General features: G+C 42.6%; 1 protein-coding gene across 12 annotated transcripts in view; it reads right to left on the reverse strand.

The window, feature by feature from the left end:
- Nucleotides 1–11,404: 11,404 nt before the first annotated feature.
- Nucleotides 11,405–26,280, reverse strand: part of Tjp1 (tight junction protein 1) — a 256,337-nt gene continuing 241,461 nt past the window's right edge. For 6 of the 12 annotated variants that reach the window (XM_076544404.1, XM_076544388.1, XM_076544407.1 and 3 more), the window contains 6 exons: nucleotides 26,047–26,274; nucleotides 21,426–21,592; nucleotides 18,428–18,902; nucleotides 16,478–16,695; nucleotides 15,080–15,223; nucleotides 11,405–12,924 (listed from right to left, as the gene is read on the reverse strand). In XM_076544404.1, coding sequence (XP_076400519.1) covers nucleotides 12,830–12,924; nucleotides 15,080–15,223; nucleotides 16,478–16,695; nucleotides 18,428–18,902; nucleotides 21,426–21,592; nucleotides 26,047–26,274 — 1,327 coding nt within the window. In that variant the 3' untranslated portion in view covers nucleotides 11,405–12,829. The remainder of the gene's footprint in view (nucleotides 12,925–15,079; nucleotides 15,224–16,477; nucleotides 16,696–18,427; nucleotides 18,903–21,425; nucleotides 21,593–26,046; nucleotides 26,275–26,280) is intronic. The other 6 variants (XM_076544417.1, XM_076544393.1, XM_076544436.1 and 3 more) reach the window with 2 other exon arrangements.

Genomic DNA, 26,280 nt, shown 5'->3' on the forward strand with positions numbered 1-26,280 from the left:
GGATAGAGCAGCCTGCACAGCAGCCGGGACCTGTTGAAGAGTCTCTCCTGTTCCAGGCCCCACACAAAGCTAGCAGCTTTCCGAGTCACTTGGTATATGGGCCAGAGTAACACAGCCAAGTGGGGAAATGTGCTGTCTCCTGAATCCAAAGAGGTTCACTAAACTTGTGCTTCTTTCTTGGTGGTGCGAGGGGCCAGGTATGACAACTTATTCTTCACCTTAGAAGGAATATCTCTGCATGCCCCACATCAGGACTCCTAAGAATTTTACTGAGGTTGGATTTATTTCCCATCTCTGACATACATTATGTATTACCAATGAGTTCCATGTGGTTGCTACCTCTTGCTCACTTGGTCCAATAAGCATAATGTCATCAATATAGTGGACCATTGTAACATGTTGTGGAAGAGACAGACCATCACAATCCCTTCTAACTAAGTTATGACACAGTGCTGGATTTTACCTTGAGGTAAAACTGTGAAGGTATATTGCTGGCCTTGCCAAATGAAAGCAAATAGCTTCTGGTGGTCCTTATGGACAGCACTCAGAAAAGGGCATTTTTTTAGATCAATAACTAAATACCATGTGTTAATCTGCTCAAGTAAGGGTACCACATTTGGTACAGCAGTTGCAATCAGAGTCACTACCTGATAAGAGTTTTCGATAGGCAACTCTCATTCTCCACAACCCATCTGTCTTCTGCATTGGCCAGACAGAAAATTTAAAGGGAGATGTGGTGGGAAGCACCACTCCGCATCTTTCAAGTCTTTGATGGTGGCACTAATTTCTGCAATTCCTCCAGGGATGGAATACTGCTTTTGATTCCCTATTTTTTGTTTTTGTTTTTGTTTTTTTGTTTTTTGTTTTCCAAGACAGGGTTTCTCTGTGTAGTTTTGGTGCCTGTCCTGGATCTCATTCCATAGACCAGGCTGGCCTTGAACTCACAGAGATCCACTATTGGTGAAATTATTAAGGCCACTCCACGTAGTTAAAAGGAAGATTTATTTAGTGGGTAACTTACAAATGAAGGGATAGGTAGGTCGCGGGGTCTGGGGAAGGTGTATTGCAGTCCAGCGGTGTTCTCTGGAGCTCTGCTCGGTCAACCTCCACCGTCTAGGGTCCAGGAACAGAGAGCGAGCTGGCCCATCCAGATCTCAGGTCTTTAGGTGCCTCCCTTGGCCCCGCCTTGTAAGTGTGACAGTTGCCGAAGCCTCAATGGGGGTTGGAACTTCCAGATCAAAGCTGGAATGGCTACCCACTACAGTCTGCCTGGCTCTGCCTGGCTGGGAGTAAAGGTGCGCGCCACCACCGCCCGGCAATTCACTATTTTCCCTGGCAGAGGCAGCTCTAAAGGCTTCCATTTAGCCTTTCCAACCACAAGTCAGGGAACCCATGTGAGAATTCTGCCAACTTCTAAGTATGTCTATCCCGATTATACATTCTGGAACTGGGAAAACCACAGGATGTGTTCAGGGACCCAGTGGATCTACTGTGAGTTAGTTACCAGCCAAAACTCCATTAATAATCTGGCCTCCATAAGCCCTTACTTCACCTGGAGGGCCACCACATTTCTTGGCATCTCCTGGAATCAGCGTCAACACAGAAACAGTATCCAGCAGACCCGGAGAGTCTTGATTGCTTCCTTTCCCCCAGTGTCAGTTACCCTTGTAAAAAGGCCTTAGGTCCCTCTGGGAAGAACTGGAGAAAGACTAGCTGTAAAACCTTTAGGTGTCTTCTCAGGGTCCTTCCTCAGAGGAACCTGGCCACTGCTTCCTTCAAGAGGTTCTGGGTCTGCAAACTGGCTCAAGCCTGGAAATCGATTCACTGGCCCAGACTGCCTTTTGCTGCGGTCCAGTGCAGCCTTTCTTTCATTTGAGAGTTTTCCTGCTTATACAGATCAAACAGAAATGCAGTAGGCAGTCTGTCGGTGGTGGCGCACGCCTTTACTCCCAGCACTCAGGAGGCAGAGCCAGGCAGATCTCTGTGAGTTCGAGGCCAGCCTGGTCTATGGAACAAGATCCAGGACAGGCACCAAAACTACAGAGAAACTGTCTCAAAAAATAAAAAACAACAATAACAAAACAAAACAAACAAACAAAAAGAAATGTAGTAGGCTTATCTATTTCATGACTGGAAACACTATGATTGATTAGCTAACACCAAAGATCTGTACATGCCACTAAAAAAGTCATTTTGCCTGTGTTGACCATTACCAGTTAGGCTATTACGAACATTATCACATTGCCTCTGGCAAGGCAATGCTGCCACCTGGCCCCGGCTACCTCAGGGCCCAATTAAACCCATCACATTAAATTTATCCAGTTGAGCAGCATCATCTCCAGCCCTAAGGTCTGGCCTAAGGAAAGGGGCGACAACAAAGCCCTTCAGATGTGCTGGTGCCCCTCACCATTTTTTCGTCTTATAGGATTCGTGAAGGGCATGTCTCCTGGACCTTCCCATTGTGAAGGATTGGGTTTTACACAGCGTATCCACTCCAGCATTGCAATTTCCCTGAGCCTTAGAATCCCTTCATCAACACTAAGCCAAGGAATATTAGGCATCTCCAGCTCCTTTTCAGTAGGCCAGCTTTTGATAAACGCTTCAACCCCCATTCCAACAAGCTTTTCACACTTTTTTTTTTTTAACTGTATGAGCTTCCGTATTAAACCTAGACTCTCCAGAGGGCCTGTTATCAATAAACTTGGCCTGATCCAATTTTAGGTTCCTTTCACAATCATCCCACACCCTTTCAAAATCCATTCCCACATATATTCACAGACTTCTGCTTGGACGAATTAGCAAACTCATTAAGCTCTGTAGTAGTGTAGTGCCCCTTCTTATGAACTACGCTTCCTACCTCCCCTCTAGGAGCCTGCTTTGCCTTGAGTTGTAGGTCTCTGAGGCTGAGACTTGAATTTTTGCTGTTAATTCAGCCAACCTTGTAAGAAGGGCTTCAGTCTGATTTTCTGCAACCTGAGCTCTGTGCCTGCTGGGGAGAAGATCCTCTTCCAGGGCACACTGAGAAACCTCCAGACTGCTGATGCACATCTGGAGCCAGTCAACTGCATTACCAAGTCTACTGGTTGTCCTTTACCATATTCTGAAGTTGGTTAATTGTATCATGGAGTTCATTCCTGTCCTTTAGCAATTTACCCAGAGAGATTAAGAGCAACCAACCAGCAGCATCCTTCTCCCGGAAACTGTCAGAAGTTTCAAATATACGGTCACTAAATCCATTGTCACTCACAACTGATGAATCAAGATAAGCAAAAGCATTTATCTCTTTAAGCCTGAAATACAGTTTACACCATGGGCTTTCAGTACCTTCTAAGCTCCCAGGAGAGAGAGTGACTGGAGAGGCTTCAATACATGAAGGTGCTGGGAAATTAAGAAGCCTATTCCAGACACCTAAAAGGTTCATCCTTATACTTCTGTTTCTCTAGAACCGCTCTGGTACCAAAATCTGTATTAGTTAGGGTTCTCTAGAGTCACAGAACTCATAGAATGAATGAATATCTCTCTCCCTCTCTCTCTCTAAACACACACACACACACACACACACACACACACACACACACACACGAATTTATTGGGATGACTTACAGGGTGTAGTCCAACAATAGCTAGCTATGAATGAAAAGTCCAAGAATCTAGGAGCTGCTTAGTTCCACGAGGCTGGGTGTCTCAGCTGGTCTGCTGGGATCTTGAAGAAGGAATGGATAGACTGACGGAGGTGAGGACAAACAGGCAAAGAACATCCTTTCCTTCTTCCATTGTCTTTATATAGGCTTCCAACAGAAGGTGTGGTCCAGATTAAAGGCATGTGTTATCCAGCTTCAAGGCCTGGATCAACAGCATGTTGTCTTCTTGCCTCAAGATCCAGATCACAAATGTGCTCTCCATTTCTGGATTATAGTTCCAAGCAAGTTGACAACCAGGAATAGCCATCACATATATTTTCATTCATCTTTTTAACTTCATATATGCATTCAATATATTTTGATCATATTCAGCCCCCAGCCTCCCCAACCTTCTCATTATTTAAATAAACCACTGAGTCTAACTTGTGTTGCCCATATACTCATTAATGTGGGGCCATCCACTGGAGTGTGGACATTTCAGTGGCCGCACACTGAAAAGCTTACCTTCGCTCCCTCAGAAGCCATGAGGGTCAACAGAAGTTGGGCATGTGTAGCGGTGGTGGCTTGCAAGTCCTGCTCCCCTCCATGCCACAGTGTGGACTGGCTCAGTCCTGTGCAAACCATCACAGCTGTTGAGTTCACAACAGCAGTGATCCTGTCATGTCACGCTCCATTCCTCCATGACTGCCGGCTCTCTTCTACCCCCTCTTCCTCGATGGTCCCTGCGCTTTGGATGGTGGGAATTCGAGATAAAGATGCCCCATTTGTGCCTGAGCACGCCACAGGCACTTATCCTTTGTATGTTAGCCAGCTGTTCTGTTAACCTCTGCTCACTACTCCAACTTCTTTGATGAACCCTGAGAGTTGCACTAATCCACGAGTGCAGAGTATTAATTTAGAGGGCCGTTTGGTACTATGTCCATTTAGCAAAGTAAGAGTAATAGGTTCACCCCTGGAGCCTGGAAGCTCCCCAGCATGGGTTCTTGGCCAAATTTACAGTACCAGGAACGTGGAGTGGGCCTTGATCCAAACAGAAAGCATTTGGTCAGTCCCTGCTGTCTGCGCCATTAGTGCACTGGTGGGCGTATCTTGTCACTCTGGTGGCTGCTGTAGCTCACAGGGTTCACAGCTGTTATACTGTGATGAGCCCCAACCCCAGCAGCCTACACGACAACTGTCTGACCCCATGAAAACTAGCCAGGAGGGAAGAAGCTTCCTGACAGGTTCCAACTCAATTTCCCCACATCCCATTGATCTCTTCAGTGACAGGGTCTTACCATCAAATTCTAGTAGGTAAGTATGAACAATGACAATAGTCTGTATTGCTTCTAGAGGGTGCTCTCTGGGACACCCCTGATCAACAACTGTTAGGTGTACACCACACCTAACACTGGGCTTTTTTTTGGGGGGCGGGCAACCTAAGCCTTCTGGGAAGGTCATTTGTCCCTATATAGGGTAATGTGCTGGCTGAATGGGAATGGCCACCATAAGCTCATATATTGGAATGCTTGGTCTCTAGTTTAAACTTTAAGAATCAGGAGATGTGATCTTGTTGGGAGAGTCGTGTCACTAGGGGTGGACTTTGAAGTTTCTAAAGATTTCTGTTACTCCATTCTGAACCAGTCAGTCTCAGTCTCCATTTCCCTCTGCCTTGCTATGTCTCAAGATGTCAGCTCTCAGCTACTGCCTGAGCACCGTCTACCTGCCTGCTGCCATGAAGGCCACAGGCTCAGCTTCTGAAACTGTAAACTCCCAATAAACTCTTTCCTATGAAAGTTTCCTTGGTCATGGTGTCGTATCACAGCCACCGACAAGTAAATAAGACAGGTAACTTGAACTATTTAATATGAAGCTTATAAAACAGATTTCTAAGTCTTTTACAAATATTCTTAGTATTAGTTATCCTTCTCCAGACACTGGATTCTTTCTTTTTTCTTTTCTTTTTTTTTTTTTTTTATAGTGGTCAGTGGGTTTTTATTTTTTCATTTTTATTTCTTGGTTTTTTCGAGACAGGGTTTCTCTATGTAGCTTTGCACCTTTCCTGGAACTCACTTTGGAGACCAGGCTGGCCTCGAATTCACAGAGATCTGCTGGGCTCTGCCTCCCGAGCGCTGGGATTAAAGGTGTGGGCCATCACCGCCCGACTTATTATTAAGTCAATGGTCAGTTTGGTTTTTTCCATTATTGTTATTTATCAATGGTCAGTTTGGTTTAAGCACTCAATCCTATATATACATATATAATCGCCTTGCCCATTATTACGTTTTGTATAACGTGCCAGATATTACAAGAATGCAAAATTAGAGGCAGTTTTGTTTATAAAGATAGGCGAAAACCAAACCTAAGCGATACGTTAGCAAAACTTAAGTATTGAATGTAACATATAATAACGGTTTCCTTAGCAATCAGTAAACAAGAGACTCAACAATAGACACAACTCAGTGCAGCTGGCCCAGGAGCACAATAAAAGGGTCATACAATTATCCCAATGATTAAAGGGGAAAAAAAATCTATTGAATTCAATATTTAGTACAAGTCCTGATTACAAGCACACACCATACTTGGCTGTGGTTTTGTTTTAGTGTTGAGATATGGTCTCCATAAATAGCCCAGGCTGGCCACAGACTCTTAATTCTTCTGCCTCAGCTCCCAAACACTGATTATAGGTCTATCTCACAACACCTGGCTAAGAATAGTATTTGATGACATTTTTAATTGATGTCTGCGGTCAAATGTAAAAAATTCTCTATAAATTAGATAGGAGTTTTTGTACTAAATATTGAATTCAACAGACACTGAATTCTTTTTTTTTTTTCATTTTATTTATTTTATTTTACAATACCATTCAGTTCTACGTATCAGCCACGGGTTCCTCTATTCTCCCCCCTCCCACACCCTCCCTTTACCCCCAGCCCCCCCCCCATTCCCACCTCCTCCAGGGCAAATCCACCCCCCCACTCCCTCCCCCCCAGGACTGCGATCAACCTGGTAGACTCAGTCCAGGCAGGTCCAGTCCCTTCCTCCCAGACTGAGCTAAGCAGACACTGAATTCTTCCGAGATGTTCTGGGAAACCTCATGACCTTAACAGCTTGCCCATGGAAGCCCCACTATGATGGTTCCTATTTAACTGACAACTTGCTAAGAACTGCAGTCACCTAGGAGGCAAGTCTGCAGGCATACCTAAGCGGGCCATCTCAGTGACCTCCAGGCAGATCTGGGAAGGACTATGTTAACTGGGGTGGGGAGATTTTAAATGCAGGTAGCAGCAATCCAGGGCTGGGTCCTGGACGGAGCAAAGAGAAGGAAAATCCAGCATTCCTGTCCTCCCCGTCTGCTTCCTGTGGGTACAATGTGACCAGTGGCCTCAAGCTGTCATCATGACTCCCTGCCACGAAGAACTGCACCCACAAACTATGAGCTTCAATTGCTTCCTTCAATTGCTCTTGTCAGGGTGTATTAGGGCAGCAAAGAAAAAGAGACCATCACACCCAACAGGACTCCACTCCAACCTGGGCTCTGTCACATACTAACTGCCGAATGTATGTGGCACCCAACCACGGAGCACTTCTAAGTGCACTGGTCACATGACAGTTTTTTCTTCTGTTTTTAAGGATTAAAGAGGTATACCTATCTTTTTTTAATCTTTTTGTATACTAGGCTAGCTTGACACTCACAATGTAGCCAAGAATAACCTTGAACTTTTGATCCTCCTAAGTGTTGGGATCAACAAGTATGCAAGGCCACCCCCGGGTTTATGTGGTACTGGGAATTGGGCCCTTGGCTTCTTGCATGCTAAGTAAGCAAGCCCTTTACCAACAGCCAGTCTGACAAGTAAGCCTAGCCTAAAACATAGAAACGGCACTGTCCACACCCATGAGCAAGGGCAGAAGTAGTTCTTAGCAAAGGTCTCCATCTCCTGCTAACTGCGTGTCTCAGGTATGTCACCATGTGCATATACATCTCGGCCTGGCAGTTAGAGCAGGGAACCACCTGGGCTAACAAAAATTCATTTGTAATCTTCACAGACATGTAGTTTCCTTGGCAACTAGGAGTACAGCTAATTCAAGGCAGCTTAGACAGCCAATGGAGTGCCAGCACGTGAAGGGCATAGATTTCACTCCCAGGTACCTCAGTTCTATCACCTTCCCCAGGACCCGAGCCACCACGGTTCACCTGGAGGAAACAAGCTCTAGATGTACCCTGAACGACATTTGCAGTCACAAGTATTACCCATCTTAGTTTTGAATTGGAAGTTCTCTAAGTTTACTGTGTATCTTTTTTATGAATTCTACATTAACTCTTTATCCCTTAGGATACTGAGTTATGGATACTGAGGCATAAAAATAAAAAAGCTACTAAACATCCTTTTACTGTGACCAAATTTGAGCTAGTAATAAGGGTCTGTGAATGATGAACATTAAATTGATCTCTGCAGTACTCCACTTCGTTAAATTACCTAAGAGCAGAGACCTTCCTCTTGAGCCAAGCACCAGCCAAAGCTTCAGTGAATTGATTTGGGGTGTACCTGTGCACAGCTACAGTTACTTCCCACAGACTACAGAGAGCATCACACTAGGCTCCTATCTGGGATAACTTTCAAACTGTGCAGCAGGCAAACTAAACTCAGTTCACCTGCCTGCTGGCAGCCTTGGCTAAGTTTGCAGCCACATCCCTTACTGCATCCCTGACTAGAGTCAAAATACCCAGTGCCAAGGTCTGTCTCTCCTACCTGGAGAGTCCACCACTTGTGCACTACGGCGAGAAGGTGTTGGCTAAGAGGTCAAAAGGAGAGAGAACTGACTCAAATAACTATGGACATCAACTCAGTTTTCCACCAGTGTAAGTGGCATCAGAAAGGGGCAAAGTTGGATTTCCAACCCAAGACTCTATGAATTCCTTCACTCAACATGCTCAGTTCTGTGCACGATGGCTTTGGGGGAACAGAAATGTCATCATTCCTGTCAACATCAAGGAGCAGAAGACATGTAAGCCTTGCCTGGTGTTTATGCTGGACAGGTGTGAGTACCAGACGCCCACTAACCTACTGATGGAAGCCCAATGTCTTGGTTAAGTCTTACTATGTATTTACAAGACCGACATGCAAACACAAAACAGACTGAATAAATCTCCACACACACAGCTCATGCTACACATAAAACCAAAACCAAACTCAAAAGTGGACCATAAAGCCAAAAAAAAATTGTGCTGGGCAGTGGTGGCGCACGCCTTTAATCCCAGCACTCGGGAGGCAGAGCCAGGCGGATCTCTGTGAGTCCGAGGCCAACCTGGGCTACCAAGTGAGTTCCAGGAAAGGCGCAAAGCTACACAGAGAAACCCTGTCTCGAAAAACCAAAAAAAAAAAAGAATCGAGTGAGGAAAAACTGAGGAACAAAAATCTTTGTGCCACGGGTTAGGCAAAGTATTCTTAGGCATGTATCAAAGCAGTCTTTGAGAGAACAAATAAAAAACTAGACTTCAAGTGAGTAACTCCCACTCTTTGAAAGACAATACTAAGGGTGCCTTAATTATGTATTAGACAATGAAATAGATGAAGCGCCGTTTTGTGTATGTGGTGTACAGAGTTTCTGAAAATGTGTACATGAAGGCCAAAAGTTGATGCTGGGTGTCTTCCTCTCTTGCTCACCATCTTGGTTTTAGAGACAGTATCTCTTAGTTACTCTGTAACGCACTAATTCTGCTAGGCTGCCCATCTTGGTCCTCCTGATGCCTAGATTACAGGTGCTTACTGACACACCTGGGCTTTTTATGTGGGTGCGGGGGTTCCTAACATGTCCTCAGGCTTGCACAGTAAGCCCTTTAATGACTGAGCCATCTCCCCACCTCACAATGACCTAATTTAGAAAAAGATTTCAATAGCTACTTTACCAAAAGATGAGATATTGGAGTCACTAGATAGATGTACATCTGTCTTGGTTAGGGTTTTCTAGTGCTGTGAAGAGACACCATGACCATGGCAACTCTTAAAAAGAAAACATTTAATTGAAGTGGCTCATTTACAGTTTCAGAGGTTCAGTCCATTATCACGATGGGGAGCACGGCGGTGTGCAGATGTGGCACTGGAGCTGAGAGTCCTCCATCTTGCAGGCAACAGGAACGACTGGCACCCTGGGCGGTGTCCTGAGCATAGGAAACCTCAAAGCCCACCCCTACAGTGACACACTTCCTCCCACTCTAACAAGGCCACACCTCCTAACAGTAGCACTCCCTAGGAGATTATGGGGGCCAATTACATTTAAACTACCACAATATCAAATGCTAGGGACAGCTCAGCAGAAAGGCCAAGATAAGCAATGACAACTGCCAAAGACACCGGAGTAGCTGGACCTTCGTAGACTGGAGACTTCAATGAAGTGGTACAGGCGCTGTGAAACAAGCTAGCACGGTTTTTGTTGTCATCTGGGTTAAAAAGACAACGTATAAGCCAATGATCATCTCGCTAGGTAGTTACAGTCAAGCGAAACAAAAGTTATATTCAAATTTGTATGTAAATGCTTATAGCCACGTACGCACAACCTCTCAAATGTGGAAGCAACCCCAAAGTTCCTCAAGCAGAATGGATATACGAACTCCAGTACAGCCACACACTGGAACAACTACGGAAACAAACAGCTGCAACATCATACATGAAGCTCAACTGCATCATGTGATGTGAAAGAAGCCACGCTCCTAGATTATATATTGTAGGACCCCACTTATGACATCCTCAAAGAGGCAAAGCTATGGCAACGGAAAAGGGATTCTAAGTTACCAAGGGCTGGAAGAGGGGTGGAGTCTACACGTATACAAGGTATTCTCAGAGTGGGGTGAAGAAATTGTTCTACAGATTGACTATGGTAATGTTTTAACAAAAGTCAGTTTTAGTTTTCTTAGGTACATGGTTTCCTAGGCAAGCAGGATGTAATTATCAAAATTTGGAGAACTATAGACTAAAAAAAAGGTAACATGCATATAAATTATATCCTCAAAAAAGAAACAAAAACCCACAGAGATGGGCTACATTCACATAGCTGTACACTAAACCAGCACAGAAATGACTTCAATGTCAGTGAAGGTGGTATTAAATAAGATTACCAGAGTGGATATTTGGAGCCATTAAAAGTCATTTTCTTCTCCAAAAGCAGTGGCATAAAAAAAAAAAAATGCCCAAGTTATAAACTGTTCTGGGGGAGAGGTCTGCACAAACTGTCCTAAAGAATAAACACAGTGTAGAGAACACAGAGCAGCTGCAGTTGGCCTACTAGCCTTTGATGAGCATGCCTAACCTATAGTACACAGTGGCTGTGGGAACAAGACTCAGCATGTATAGTAGCTTACCGAGGATGGCAGGTGATGTGGGTGATTAGTGCAAAGGCTCTACAGAGGATTACAGGGGCTTGACAAAGGGGTCAGTGTGTAAAAAGTGGTTGTCATACAAGCGTGAGGACCTGGGTGTGGATGCCCGGCACCCACACAGAAACTGAGGAAGTAGGTGGTGGACTGTGTCTGTAACCCCAGTGATGCTGGGAAGTAGAGAAGCAGATACAGGTGGATCCTTGGATCTTGCTAGCCAGGCCGACTGTATCGGAGCACTCCATGTTCAGTGCAAGATCCTGCCTCAAAAACTAAGTCAGAAAACAACAGAGGAGGACAGATTATGTTCATCTCTAGCCTACATGTGCTCACAACACACATTAAAACAAATTAAAACAGTATTAAAAAGTTGCTTGAAATGGGAAACATGGCAAATAAACCAAACTAGTACTGTATTTTAAAAAGTTTTATTCTTGCAGATTTAGAAATTTGAGTTTTTTTTTTTAATAACCACAAAAGAAATTCTTCCACACCTAATGATTATTAACAGAATGTAGTGGTGTATTATCTAAACAGAAATCGTGCTGATGTGCCATAATAAACTGTCTATTAGTAAAAAAATACACTTTAGGGCACAGCATTGTATCACAAATTTTACAGAAGGGATACTTTGCAAGAATTTAATCAAACTAGAGTAACTGTATCTTTTAAATGCAGCACTTAAAAATGTAACAACTCTGTGCATTCTTTTTCTTAAAAAAATGACCTTGTATGTGTAGAAATGCTGCTTTATTGCTGCAGAGGTCAAAGTTCAAGGCTCAAGAGGTACAGGAGAGAATACAAAGGTAGCCTTAGAAACTTGGTTCTGTTTATGTATAAAAATGTAGTTTATAAAAGTTAATTTACAAACCAAGAACAAAAGTGGTATGCACGCATTATGTACATGCGTCCTGAAAACATCAAACATTTCAGATGCATAGCCCAGAGAACAGAAGACCACCACGCCCCATTGTCAAAAAAAAAAAAAAAAAAAAGATTTTAAGTCACACCATTATTTTCCTCTGGGTGATTACACATTTCTGAAACCATCACATCCACAATTTACTCAATCTTTTTCATGATACAGTATCTAGATATGCACAAAACTCATAAAAACTTAGTAGTACACAGCGAAATGATCTAAGAATTAAAAACATGAGGGTAAGGCATTCCTGCTGGTTAGATGTCTGTGGTGATATGTTAATTTATAGATTCAGAGGCCATGGAACCAGGCTCACATGCTTTGGTGTCCTTCCCTAAGAGAAATGTGTTTTCATATACAATAAGTAATTGTCTTCATTTGACCCCCCCCTCCCAAAGTTATAAATCCCCCCACTGTACATTTCTGTTAAATCCACTACACTGGTTATATATTCCAGGTGCATTTGTAAAAAAATGTGTGCACATTACCTCATGCATAATAAAATAAAATGTGTATGCTAGGCCAAGGCCGTAATAAAGTTTGAGTGTACTTTGGAAAGAACAGAACTCAAATGCACCCCCATTTACTGGCTGGTATTTTTTAACGGAAATCAGTATGTGAAGTTAAGCAGTGACCATAAAAAAAGTACAAAAATCATTACAAAGCAAAATATCTTTGAACCTCTAGCCAATGCCGGACAGTTCTTCACTCAATGACATGTAGCTTGTAGCATGTTTTCTGACCGTGGTTCAGGGGCATGCTCACTAATCTTCATCAGTTCCAACAAATGCTTAATACTAAGAATTGCAGTATAAATTCTAAGAAAATATAATACTCAGTCGAGTGGTTTCATTTAGATTTAGTAAGTTCAGTCCATGTTCACGTTCCTTAGTCCGGTTCCTACCCTCTTAAGAACTAAAAGTGGTCAATCAGGACAGAAACACAGTTGGCTCCAACCAGGTAATTTGGATCTCCAGGAAGACACTTGTTTTGCCAGGTTTTAGGGTCACCTATGAGAGAAAAAGATTCTGGTGTCACTTAATGGTTTTCTGGACTGCTTTTCACAATGCTTTGCTATTATAAACAAACATAAACACATGTATCAGGTAGAATTTTCTTCTATCTCCTCAAATATTATACTTCCATCCAAACTTGTACTTAAAGCAGGCCTGCCAGCTGCAAGCATTTCGAAGCTGTTTTAGATGTCTCTTCTGTTATCAAATTCGTTATAAAGACTCAGGAGACGGTTCGTTGAAGCTGTTCCTCAGTGTACAACACTATTAACAACCCCTTCCTTCTGTGTGACACTATACAGTAACCCACTCTAGCGAGTGTGAGAAAACAACACTGCTCACACTCAGTTATGCACACACAGGACATTCCTTCCGCAAAGACTCGTAGAACCTAGTTCCTCTAGACTCTTCCTCCTTACCAATCCAAACCAGCAAGACTGCACCAGAGCTCCCACACTCCGGGTGTGCAATACAATCAATCCGCTAAGGGAACTCCAACACCCACAGGCTCAGTAGATCGGAGGTAGGTCTTGGGTGTTTTGAGTTTTGAAGAAGCTCTTGGTATGTTCAGATTTGTACCCTGCATGATGACCTGGTAGTGGACATGAACTGTGAATGATGGGAAACTCTAGTCTCTGAGGTAGCCAATGGAGCAGAGAATCAAAGCTGCTGACTTTTCCTTCCCTTATAATAGTCCATGGCCAGGAGTGTTTCTGTGCTGTGGACAATGTATAGAGATGCTTCTGTCACAAATGGCATCCACAGACTTGAGGCCAGAGAAACCACTAACCCTCTTGCAATCTACCAGGCGGCCCCTACAACAAATGGCTGACTATCAACTATACCAGCTGTGTACCCTGTGTTCAGTAAGATACACAACACATTCAATAATAAAATAAATGGTTTAATAAAGAGTCATTGAATTTCAGATACAGGTGGACAATTAATCCAGACAGTGAGAAAATTAGACAACTCTGGAAAGCAAAGGCATCACCATTAAGTTTTTGATTGAAGTCAGTACTTACCAACTCTATGCCTACAGAACAGGTTTGCAGTGGCAATGTAGCCTACTGCTGCACAGGATTACATGAAGGTGTACTTATTTTCTGGGTGAACACACGCCAGTGGTCTCAGTACAATCAAACAGTACCACAGAAACACTGGAAATGACAAACGTGTAGCTCCTTTGTACATGATGTAAGGTCACTTACAGCACAAGTGAGTACAGCAGGCAGTTTAGATGAAGCTGCCTCAAACCTACAACATTCTCCCTGCATCTGAATGTGCATTTTAAATAGTGCTTAATTACTACTTAAAGCTAGTCTACAATGCTTTTCTCCCAGGGACCATTTAAATTTGATCCTGTTGTAATCTTTCTATCTATTATAACCTTTATTTCATACTGGACTAAACTGAAACTTACCAATGCTCAATGATTTATAAAAATTTAGGAGTAAAACTTTAAATTTTTGTTTTCCTATAGCTCCTGTTAGAGTGAACAATATTGGTAATAAAAACTGACTTTTGCTGGGCCGTGGTGGCACACGTCTTTAATCCCAGCACTTGGGAGGCAGAGCCAGGTGGATCTCTGTGAGTTCAAAGCCAGCCTGTTCTACAGAGTGAGATCCAGGGCAGGCACCAAAATAACAGGAAAAACAAACAAACAAAAAAGACTGACTTTTGAGTTACTCAAGTGAGAAATATGAAAATGCAATGGAAGCCTTGAAATCATGAGCCAATGAGCAAAAGTCACTTAAATAGTACATAACAGGAGTTACTTAGAGGTTCACGCTGGAAAAAAAAAAAAAAAAAACCAAACCCATGGCCAAGTATCATCACTGTGAAAACTTTCTCTAAGATTAGTATAAATATTCTGCATCTTGAAAAATCTGATAGATCATAAAATCTTTTGGAACCCCAAGAAGAGTCAATCTTTAGCCAAATCACCAATTATTAAAAGAGAAGAGTCTCCATGGTTCCATATGCATTTATGACACAGGTACCACAATAAATCTCAACTATCAGTGATGCTTACAAGGCCACAGGGACAGAGTGAAGACCTGTTCACACACAGCACGGGGAGCACCAAGAGGTCAGGCATTAATCAATGACAGTACCCAAAGCCCCAAAGGACAGAGTGAAGACCGCATACCCGACGAGGAGTCGGATGATTTTAGAGCAAAAGACCAACCGTCAGGAGTCATAGACGCACAATGTGGCAGGCGCAGCTCCACGGGCTTCAGGAACTTGAGGCCATGGGGCCCACACATCACGAGGGGGCTCAGCAGAGTTTCACCTGAGTTAAGGAGAAAGAAGGGCAAGAGAGATGAAGTCTTCCTTCTAGACACAGTCCTCAATCCCCGTGCATGCTTCCTCAAGTCAAATGAAGATAGCTCTATAACAGTGCTAAGAAAAAGACAGTGGAAGCTACAACTGTAATTTATAAGATTTTAATAGATAAATTAGAGTAAAAAGATGTGACATCCATTTTAATATTTTATCTTACTTATGTGGCTGAAACAATATTTCAACACATAACCAATACATGCAGACTCTGAGGTCCTTATTTTACATTTCTAGTATTAAATAATCCCATATAACCAGTAGCTACTGCATTCCATCATATAGGTCTAGAGCATAAAACATTCAATATCCTTTTTGCAAATGTTACATATTTTCCTGAAAAAAGCCTTATTGATTTGGGATGTGTGTATGTGGGCACATGCATACGCACACACACACCACACACACGCTGTGTTGGTGGAGGTCAGAATGTAACTTGCAGGAGTCAGTTCTCTCCTTTGATTACATGGCCCCGGGGGTCAAATGCAGATCTCCAGGCTCCGTGGCAAGCACCTTTGCCCACTGAACCACCTTGCAAGTCTGTGCCTTCATTTATTTCCAGGTGTTCGCTACACATGCATTCAGGGATTCAAGCAGGGCCAACAGTGTCAGTCCTACTGTTTTGAAAACAGTATCTCAAGAAGGTGGGTTACAGTGCCACATGGAGTGAATGAACTCCAAACTGCTAAGGAGATCACAGCACAGGTGGTTACTGTAGTATACCCATGACTCCAGGAAGGCTGTGAAAATCAGAGCCCTCCTCGGTCCCGTAGACTGTTCAGAAAGAGGCTACACCCCCTTCTAAGGACATTTCAGTCACTATGCTGCGTGTCTGGTTGCTGGCTCCTGAGCTAACAGTTACAGGCAGGACAAAGCCTTCTGGAGTCGATGAGACTTAACGATCTTGAGACAGAAGGGCAAACAACCTGGCAGTCATGTGGCATCACTTCATTTCACACTGAAAGTAGAAGCACTCTGTGTAGAAGGCCACCATGCCTCCTTTGGGCCCGACCTCCACATGCTAGTGAAACCACTTCTCTGCAGAAAGCTCATGTGAGAGCCCTCCATTGTCCACAGGAAACGCTGTGCTTGGCCTAAAACATTTCGAGGCTTCCAGCTTACTCCTGTGGCTGCCACTGTCAACAGTGAGGTACACTCTGGACAATGCCTGAGTTATTACAGTGAAGCACACAATAAGCACACTTACCTTTCTCTTTATCTAAAGGTGGGAGGATGCTATTGTCTCTGCAGACTTTGAAATAGATTTCTTGCTCGATTCCTTCAGGAATGGCTCCTTGTGGGATAATTATACTAACACCAGTTTCTATGGAACTCAACACACCACCATTACTGTTAAATATGCCTCGGGCTGTAGCCACCACAGTGTGACCATCCTCATCTTCATCTTCTTCCACAGCTGAAGGACTGAGGGGTCAGAAATGGCAAGTGAAAATCCTAATAATACACATGGGCTTTCCTTTTATTACTATTATGTACGTGCTTAACTTTATTTCTCCGAGCACTTTAGAAGTTGCTTATTTAAACAAGTCAAGTTTTTAGTGCAAGATCTTATTCAGAGGGATAACTAAGAGCATACTCTTTCTGGAAAAGTCCAGACTGCCTTTTTGAAGGTAAAGAATCGGTTACTATAGTTACCAGTGTAATTTCAATATACCAAACACGATACTTTGCCCTAACAGCTACCATGGGTCTTAAGCAACACAGTGAACATCCATGAAATGGGTGCTCTAAATCACGCCGAGTCACACTTTAGCTGGTAACACAGAAAACAATACGGGCTGGGAAAGGAGCTCGTCAGCCCAGCACTTGCCCAGCACTGCCCAAATGGAAAAGAGTATTTCTAATGGAGATTTTGGTAGACTTTGGAATTTCAGTGTGCACACTCACTGCCCTTCTTAGTACACCCTGAATCCTAGATGCCCAGGCTGCCAAAGGTAAAGCCTACAAGGTTCTAAAAGGTAAGGTGCTCTGGTACGGTGTACTTCAAAGACCCAAGAAGGATAGAGCAAGGTGACTTACTACAAAATGTTGCCAAAGGCAGAGGACATAGTATCAATGAATGTTTCCAAATTGGAAGTTGGGCTATTAAGACTTTGTGAAGTAGTTTTAAGCCAGAGCTTGAATGTGACAGAAGAGATGAACTAACAGCATTTAGTGTATGAAGGGGAGCCACAGTTTCTCTCCAGCATGACTGCAGGGTCAGGGGTAGACTCCTAAAGCAAATGGAAAGGGACTAGAGCCCGTCATCTGTTGTGGTCACACCATGGAGGCCCTGCATAGCAAGAGCCCTGCTGGATCGACTACAGGAAGGTAGACTGACAAATCCATCTTGAGATGCAGACTTCAGGTGGCCCTCCTGGTCCTTGGGTCTACCTGTGAGTCCTCCTTCATGGATGACATGAAAATATTTACTAAAGAGGCTGAGCTGAGTCGGTATGTGGTCAGATGTTTCTGATGGATTACTATTTAACAAGCAGACAGGAAAGACTGCCCAGGTGAGGCTCTAGGTAGACTTAACCTTCTTACTACGGTTTTCAATAGCCATTTTGGGTTCACTACATTTCTATTCTTTTCTGTACCCTAGCTGAATAAACAGTAAATGAGGAATAGATAAACTTGTTTACTATTCTTCAAATGTAACCCCCACTGGTAGAAGATAAGTTAAGTGGCTATAGGAAGTCATAGTTACCTAAAGATACGAACTCTGAGATTAGATGGCTAGGGCTAAATGGCTTAGCAGCACCCGAGCCATGTGATGCTGGTTGGGCAAACTGCCTTCTGTCCTTCAATCTTAGTTATTGCTGATATATGGATAATGACAATACCTATGGATGCTGTATGCTCATTTGCTTTATAATTTCATTAACATCTTATACCTCACTATAATAAGTTCAGTTTACAGGTATAATTCAAATTATCATTTCAAGTTTCATCACATAAACTACTTCTAACTACAGTTGCATACCTATAATCCCAGCACTTGGGAGGCTGAGGCAGGAAGATCACTGTGGGGTTCAAAGCCATCCTGGCTATGGCTTTCATAGCAAGATCTTATCTCTGACCACATTCCTTTCCCATTTAAAAAAATATATATATATCAGGCAGCCCTTTAAATAAAGGCCAATAAATATCTTACCTCACAGGAACAGCCTTGGGCATGGTGCTGATATTGTTCATTTGATATTTAGGCTTATCTGCATGGATAGAGAAAGTTTCAACTCCACTGTCAAACTCGGGAGGCTGTGCTGAACTATGGGCTTTCATAAGAGTCTTTGGAGAAGTGGGAGTTTTTGAAGACAATTCAGGTTTATGTACAGTTTCACTTGGCAAAAGATTATGGTTGAACTTGGGACTTTCAAATTTGCGTTCAAATGGCCGGGCAGAACTTGTGTAGGGCTTTGGTGTGAATCGGTTGTAGGCTGGAGTGACGGTTTTCTGAGTCTGCTCGGCTCCATTAACTGGAGCCTTCTCTGGGAAACTCTTCTGTGGATAGAAAGTCTGAGCAGAGTCCTCCCGGGCTGGTGGCCTGAACGCTGCTGGCTTACTCTGAGGCGGGGGTGGGTCTGGTTTAGACATATATGAGTTCTGAAAATCCAGTGACACTGAATTGCCTAAAAAACAAACATACACACATTTAAAAACTTCCTGAAACCCATTTTAACAACCCTTTCTTTCTTTCTTCCCTGGGATAACGTCTCCAGGCACTGATGTGCAGTCTGGGTCCTGTCTGATATTGAAGGACACAAGTTGTAGTATATCCTGTTGTATCAGATTCAGCATGAGGCCATGAAAGCATTGACCCCTGAAAAAGATACCTTGAGTAACTTTGCCCCACTATCTACCAAAAATTAGAAACAGAGGACAAATTTGATTGTATGACACTCATCAGTATTGAAAACTCACCCTTAAAGCATTAAAAAGACAAAGACCCAGCAACCACACACTGGGAGAAGATACTTAGAAAATATAAGTGGTACATTCTGTACAGAAGTGCCGAACATCTGTCTCTCTGTAAGAACGAAAGTAAAAACTCCAGGTACTGTGTAGTAAGACCCTGATCTATCCATCCATCAGGGAAACATGAAATAAACAAGAATAAACTAGTCATTAAAGACTACTGCACAAACGGGAAAAGGGCAAAGCTGAGCAGTCCGACAAGTCCAAGTGCCCATGCCAATGTGGACTAGCAGGAACAGCCACACTCTGCTGAAGCAACGTAGAGCAGAACCACACAAGTTCTTAGGATCACAGGAAAAGGAATGCTGGTGTAATGCCAGGTCTTTTGTTTTTGTTTTTGTTTTTTTTAAAAAGAGAGAAAATAGAAAAGCTGGGAATGTGTCCTATGATCTCTTTTATGAAAACTAGTACAGCACTGATAACAAAACCAGACAAAGCTGTTTCAGGAAAAATATTAATCCAAATTGTTCATGTGTATGTAACCATATTAAGATAAAAAAGTAGAAAAATCAGATGGTCATGTTAATGTGAGAAAAATTTTTAATTTTATAGACTTTCCCCGCTCCCCCAAGACAGGGTTCTTTCTCTGTGTAGCCCTAGCTTTCCTGGAACCTGCTCTGAAGATCAGGTTGGCCTTGAACTCACAGAGATTTACCTGCCTGTCTCCTGAGTGCTGGGATTAAAGGCATGCTTCACCACTGCCCAGTGGCTTATAAAAATTGTATATGCATGTGAGTGAGACTTCATGTATGTTCACCAGGTATGTAACTGGTGCCTGTGAAGGCCAGAAGACGATGTTGGAGTCTTTGAAACTGAAATTACAGATAGCTGAGTGTTGCCTGATGTGGTGCTGGGAGCAAAACTGAGGTCTGCTGGAAGAGCATCAGAAGCTATTAAACACCGAGCTACCTCTCCAGCCTACGATGGTAAAATGTAAACAAAACGCTTTTAGCAAATTAAGAATAGAGACTGTGGTAAAAGCCACCTTGTAAAACAAACACTAACAAAATCCTATAGCTAGCATCACTTAAGGGATGGGAACCAGCAGAAGATGTCTGCCTTTACCATTTGTTTCTTTTTCTTGAGAAAGATCTCTCAACTGTGCACAGAATTTGCTGTGTAGCTCAGGCTGGCCCTTGCCTACAAAGCACCAGAGCTAGAGGCATGCATCTCATGCAGCCGAAAAGCTCCAGTATCACTTACGTGTACAATAACTGGTATGCTTCAAGACTGACATCCTCCAATTTGACTCCCATCGAATAGAGAGGTACTAACAAGTGCCAAGAAGAGAATGGACAAACTGCATTATGTTACGGTCGAATATTATCTAGCTATTCAAATAAGTAAGCTAGGTCTGTCAAGATTTTTATTGAAGAGTAAAAATGTAAGATATTTTCTGTGTCAGACTATATGGCTTTCTTATGTCCATATTTTAAGATGGAGCAAAACAGGTTTTACAAAGCAATATACAAATATATAAATTCCATCTTGTGTGTGTGTGTGTGTGCGCGCGCGCGCGCGCGCGCGCGCGCGCGCGCCTGCGTGCACGAGCGTGCACGTGCCACTGGGAGTGATAGTGTGTCAGTACAGCACTGGCTGGAGTTAGCTCTTTCCTTCTGTCGGGTGGGGTCCAGGGCTGGCTGGACCCGTGAAGCACCTTTACCCACTGAGCCATCTCCATGCCCCTCAAGTATTTCAACTGAGGCATACCAGTTAACAGGTACTGCTTTCAAGAAGATTTGGAGACAGGCATAAAATTAAGCTAGGTTAAAAAGATAAATAAAAAGACAAAAATTCATGTAGCTACAAGGCTCATCCGATATAATGGTCATTTATATAAACAGTAGACAACACACACAACATTTTCTTTCCTGTGAGACTTACTTTGTAGTCCTGGCTGGCTTGGAACTTACTATGTAGACCAAGGTGGTGGCCTTAAACTCAGACCCATCTAACTCTGACTCTGCCTCCAGAGTGCTATGATTAAAGACATGAACTACCGTGCCCAGATAAGATACATTTCAACAAAACCTTTTTCACTGTTACCAACTCAAACACTTTTCTGAGCATATTTTCTTTAAACATTAAAGTGATCTAAGCTTCAAAACTGTAAGAATTTAACTTTATAAATATTACTTGATTATAGTAAGTGACATGTCAACTTCTTAACTTCCTACCTTCACCCTGAGCACCTTTGGAATGTGTGTGGAGAGAAGAGCTGGACATAGGTGGAGCTGACTGGGTGTACTGTGAGGGCAATGGAGGAGGAGGAGGTGTGGCTTGGATTGGATCATAGCGCTTCTCACTGAACGATCTATCCACAATATCAGTTTCAGGTTTTCCCCTGTTTAAAAGAAAAAAAAAAAGAAGAAATTCCAATATTGGAAAATGAACAATTACAAAACAAGCTATCATTTCTAAAATATCCTTAAATATAAAAAAAAAGTATCTAGAAATGTCACACAATTTATTCTCATGAGTATAGGTAGCTACTCTACCAAAATATACAAACAAATTCATCAGCACAAGAAATGTCAAGACAACACAGATACTTGAAGAATATTAGTAAAACATCCAGAAGATATCAATTAGAAGGCGGATGAAATTTGGGTATACTTTTTAATATTTGTGATATTTATAAAAATAGATTTAAGGAAGTTTTGCAAAGATTTTAAGGACTATTATTTTGGCACAAACCTTCCTTAAACTAACTTGTAATTTTGTATCAGGTAAAAATCTTGGCGTCAGGCATGCTCAAAGCACTACAATATACGATGCCATAGACCCAAGTTCAGCAAGCTTTTCCAGTGAAGAGCCGGATAAATAAATAGTCTTGCCTTTTTGAGTGATAGGGCCTCTGACACAGCTATTAACTTAGCTGTTATCAGGCAAAATTGGCCAGTCAGTCAATGGATGGGCAGAGCTGGGCTCCAGTAACACTGGAAAAACAGGGTACCTTTAAAATCTGCCCTGGTTTCTTCCTCTTTTGACCTGTTTAATGATTGCTAGAGGAGCAGACACTGCTTTACTTTACAAGGCTTATCTAGTCAAAAGTGTGCCAGGTATCCTTATTTTTTTTAATTGCCAATTGTTAATAAGTAACATGTAAGATTTAAACAAAAGAAATCTAAATAGACCCATAATTCAACACTGCCCCCTGAGCCTTACTGCAGAGTGCCAAGCTGCACTGGCATTATGTGCACAGACAATGACATGTATTTGAACGGGCATTGGTTTCATACAATATTTTTGTTGAAGAAATCTAGTTTTATGATTAGCTTCAAAATTAGCTGGTACCTTGCTTACACACATTAGACTTCAATGTTAAGAAGAAGACACTGAGATCCGAAAGTGCACATAATGCCAATGACACAGTGAGGGACATCTCATGGAACAGCCTCACATCAATGCCAGTCTTACCACTTGATGTTCCTTTTCAAGTAGTCAGAGCTAGTGTAAGAGCCAAGAAATCTAGGTGATGGCAAAGCAAGCGCAATAGAAAAATGAAAGAAAACGGTCAATCTAACTACGATTATAGCAAACAGAACTCAAATGTCATTTAAAATATTAACCAACATCACAATCTTAACGTAATTTGCTTCCTAACAGGACATACCGCTAATTCTCACTGAGCCAAGGGCATCAGCAATGTATTAGCACAGTTAACTTAGTTATGCCTTGCCTGCCCACCCAGCCCACATATTTTAGCTGCTGCAGCCAGTGAAGACAATGTATCTGGTTCCACTCACTTCAACTTCTGCTCACCTACACCACAGCAGCTAATGACAAGGAGAGAAATGAGCCAGGATAGGGTGTTGCTCCCTAGAGTATTTGCCCATCACACCTCAGATCCTGGGCACAACACTAAAAACCATGCAAAAATCAAAGGAAAAAAAGGCAGGCAGATCTCTGAGTTCCAGGACAGCTAGGACTACACAAAGAAACCCTGTCTCAACCACACACACACACATACACATACACATACACACACACACACACACACACACACACACACACACACACACACGGAGAAAGTAATGAAACAAGACAAAGAGCACTAATCAGGTCATAATCAGCACCTTCGGAATAAACAGATCACAATGAAAAAGAAAGGCTGTGCAAAAGAGATGACGTAAGTAAGACAAGAGAAGGGACACAATATGACAGGTATACCTTAATAAGATGAACTGGCAAATGCAAAAGCATGGACCTTTCAAACACGGCTATGATCAACCATGTTCTTCTCCTTTCTAGCAAGCCCTCATCCACCTCTAGCAGTTAAGCTAAATCCCGTGTTGAGTAGATACTTATTTGTTAAACTGCCATATGACACGAGTAGCTTCTCTCCTCTAATGATGTCACATCATCAACAACAACTAAAAAGTACTACCTGCCATCAATCTATCTCTTATACTTAGTTCTTAGAAAGTAAAATGGCAGAACTATCTATTTCATTCAATGGCAAAATTTACCTGTGAAAACTATTCCTAACACTGGCTCCTCCCAGATGTGTGGAGTGGATGACTAATGCACCTAGCATACTGTACCCTTACTGAGCTTCATTAACTCAATAAATACTGTACTCTAGGCAGTGTTTTAGACCCTGTCTGAAAGTAACATAGTACATAATAACTAAATTTTCACTATAAAAAATCAAATTGATATAAAATCAAAAATATTTTTCAAGCCAGACCTAGTGGTGCATGCCTTTGAACCTAGCACTTGGGAGGCAGAGGCAGTCATTTGAGTTCAGTGCCAGCCTGTTCTACACAGAAAGATACATAACATAGTAGAACCGTGTCTCAAAACACAAAGCAGCAACAGCAATAACAAAAAGCCAAAAAACAACTTTTCATCTGTTCACTGGCAAATTTAGACCTAAATGTATTGTTAAAGCTATAGCCTACTCCTTATCAGGAATGTAGAAGGTAAAGTATCTCTTTATATCCCTTGGTCCTTTTAACAAGAATGACAAGTTTAGAAGACCACTTAAAAACGATTACTTCTGGGCCAAGAAGGCGGCTCAGCAAGTAAGGCACTTGCTGCCAGTCCAGACAACCTGAGGCTGATCCTCCCACGCCCTCCACCTGCACCCTGTGAGTGCTTGCTGCTCTCTGCAGCAGACCCTGCGTTCAGTTCCCAGCCGCCAGAGTGGTTTAGAACCATGTAATGGCAACTCTACGGTATCTGATGCTCTCTTCTGGTTTGTGTGGGCACCAGGCATGTACATGCACATGTACAGTGTACATACATACATACGGGCAAAAGACTCCTGCACACACACACACAAAAGAGACTACTCTAGCATATCCCCTTTGCCTTACCAAAAACTGAGCTTAACAGACTTGAGAAGCTACCAGGCACCTGTCTACTGTTGTGCTAGGAAAACATATGACTTAATACAATCTCCACTGCAGTATCAAGTCTGCATCTGTACTTCTCACAGACTGGCTTCTTCAATGGAAACAAAGATTTAAAGAGACTGAAATGTTCTAAATTTTTACTAATGATGTCTCAGGAAACTGGGTAACTAAATTGGGTCTTCAATGTTACAAGTTTCAAAACACATTCTAAAACAACTTCACTCAGTACTATATAACAGTCTCAGACAATTCTAAGCGTAGAGTTCAGTCAAAATGTGCATACCTATAATCTTGGACACAAAACTCCCATGTAATAGCTTGTGTCTGAGCCACAGTTCCATTTATTGAAAAAAGACTAAGCTAGGGGGCTGGAGATATGGCTCGGTGGTTAAGAGGACTGGCTGCCCTTCCAAAGGACCCAGGTTCAATTCCCAGCACCCAAATGGCAGCTCACACCTGTCTGTAACTCAGTTCCAGGGAATCTGACACTCTCACACCAATGCACATAAAATAAAAATTAAAAATAAAATAAAGAAGACTAAGGTAGGTATACTAGAAATGGGTTTTCAGCTGGAATGAAATGCCTCTCACCTCCTGAGGTGAGGTTTATCAGGTAAAGAATGTAGTCCTTCCCTGAATTTAGACACTCCCAAGGATCTCTTGGACCCTGCCTTCTAGACTATCTGCCTTTTGAGTTAGGATTTGCTTGAGCAGCTCCCATAATTTTAAAAACAAATTCCTTTGTGACAAACCCCATCTATTTTCTGTTTCTATGGGTCTGGTTTTGTGGAGGTATGAGCCCACGGGTGCCTGTGTGGGACCGGACCCAATGCTCAGGAGCAGAGTCTGTCAGAATCCAAGCAGAGATGTACCAACAGCAGGAGCATAAAATCCACCAGGCACAAGAAGAAACTGCGCCAAAACAGAAGTCAAGGGAGAGAAGAGAGAAGCAGACAGAGAAGAAAAGACTAAGAACCTTGTCGCTCCACCTCACCTGATCCTCTGCAAAGCCGAATTACAAGTCTCTAAGAACACCCCACACTCCAAAATAAGAAAAAGACAAGCTCTTCCTCATCTTTATGAATCCTCCCTGGGACCCCTTCCCTACCTATTTTTATGTCTTACTGACAGAAACAGAAATAAGGGAAAGATCACCGTTAAATGTGCACCACATGTGGAGAGACTCAAGACTCAGCTTCACTTCAGGGGCTTTGGTTCATTCTTTTCACCAAAACTCTTAACTTTAGCAACTGTCAAAACTCTGTATTGCTGATGTCAGGGTTAAGAGCAAAAACCACATACCAGAGGCTCTAGAAAGTGGCCCAACACAGAGCCAGGCACCGGATCCAACCTCCTTAGCAAACGGAACTCTGCATTATACAACGGAAACTGTTTCATCCTAGTTTTAACGGTAAATCTTAGGTGAACAACTTACTTTGAAGAATAACTAGAAAAATTTGGCTGACTCTGAGAATGGACTGGTTTGGCAGGCTCTGAGTGATGACTGGCAGGAATATGTGCAGGAGGCTTGGACTCAAAACTTCTTCGGTCAAAATAAGAGAGCTGTTTCCGATAATATTCTTCATCCTCTTCAGGGTCATAATGATTTGATCGAACAATATCTTCAGGTGGCTTCACTTGAGGTTTCTGAGGCTCTGGGAGCCTGGTA

The sequence above is a fragment of the Peromyscus maniculatus genome, chromosome 1 (assembly GCF_049852395.1).
Source record: "Peromyscus maniculatus bairdii isolate BWxNUB_F1_BW_parent chromosome 1, HU_Pman_BW_mat_3.1, whole genome shotgun sequence".
NCBI lineage: Eukaryota > Metazoa > Chordata > Mammalia > Rodentia > Cricetidae > Peromyscus > Peromyscus maniculatus.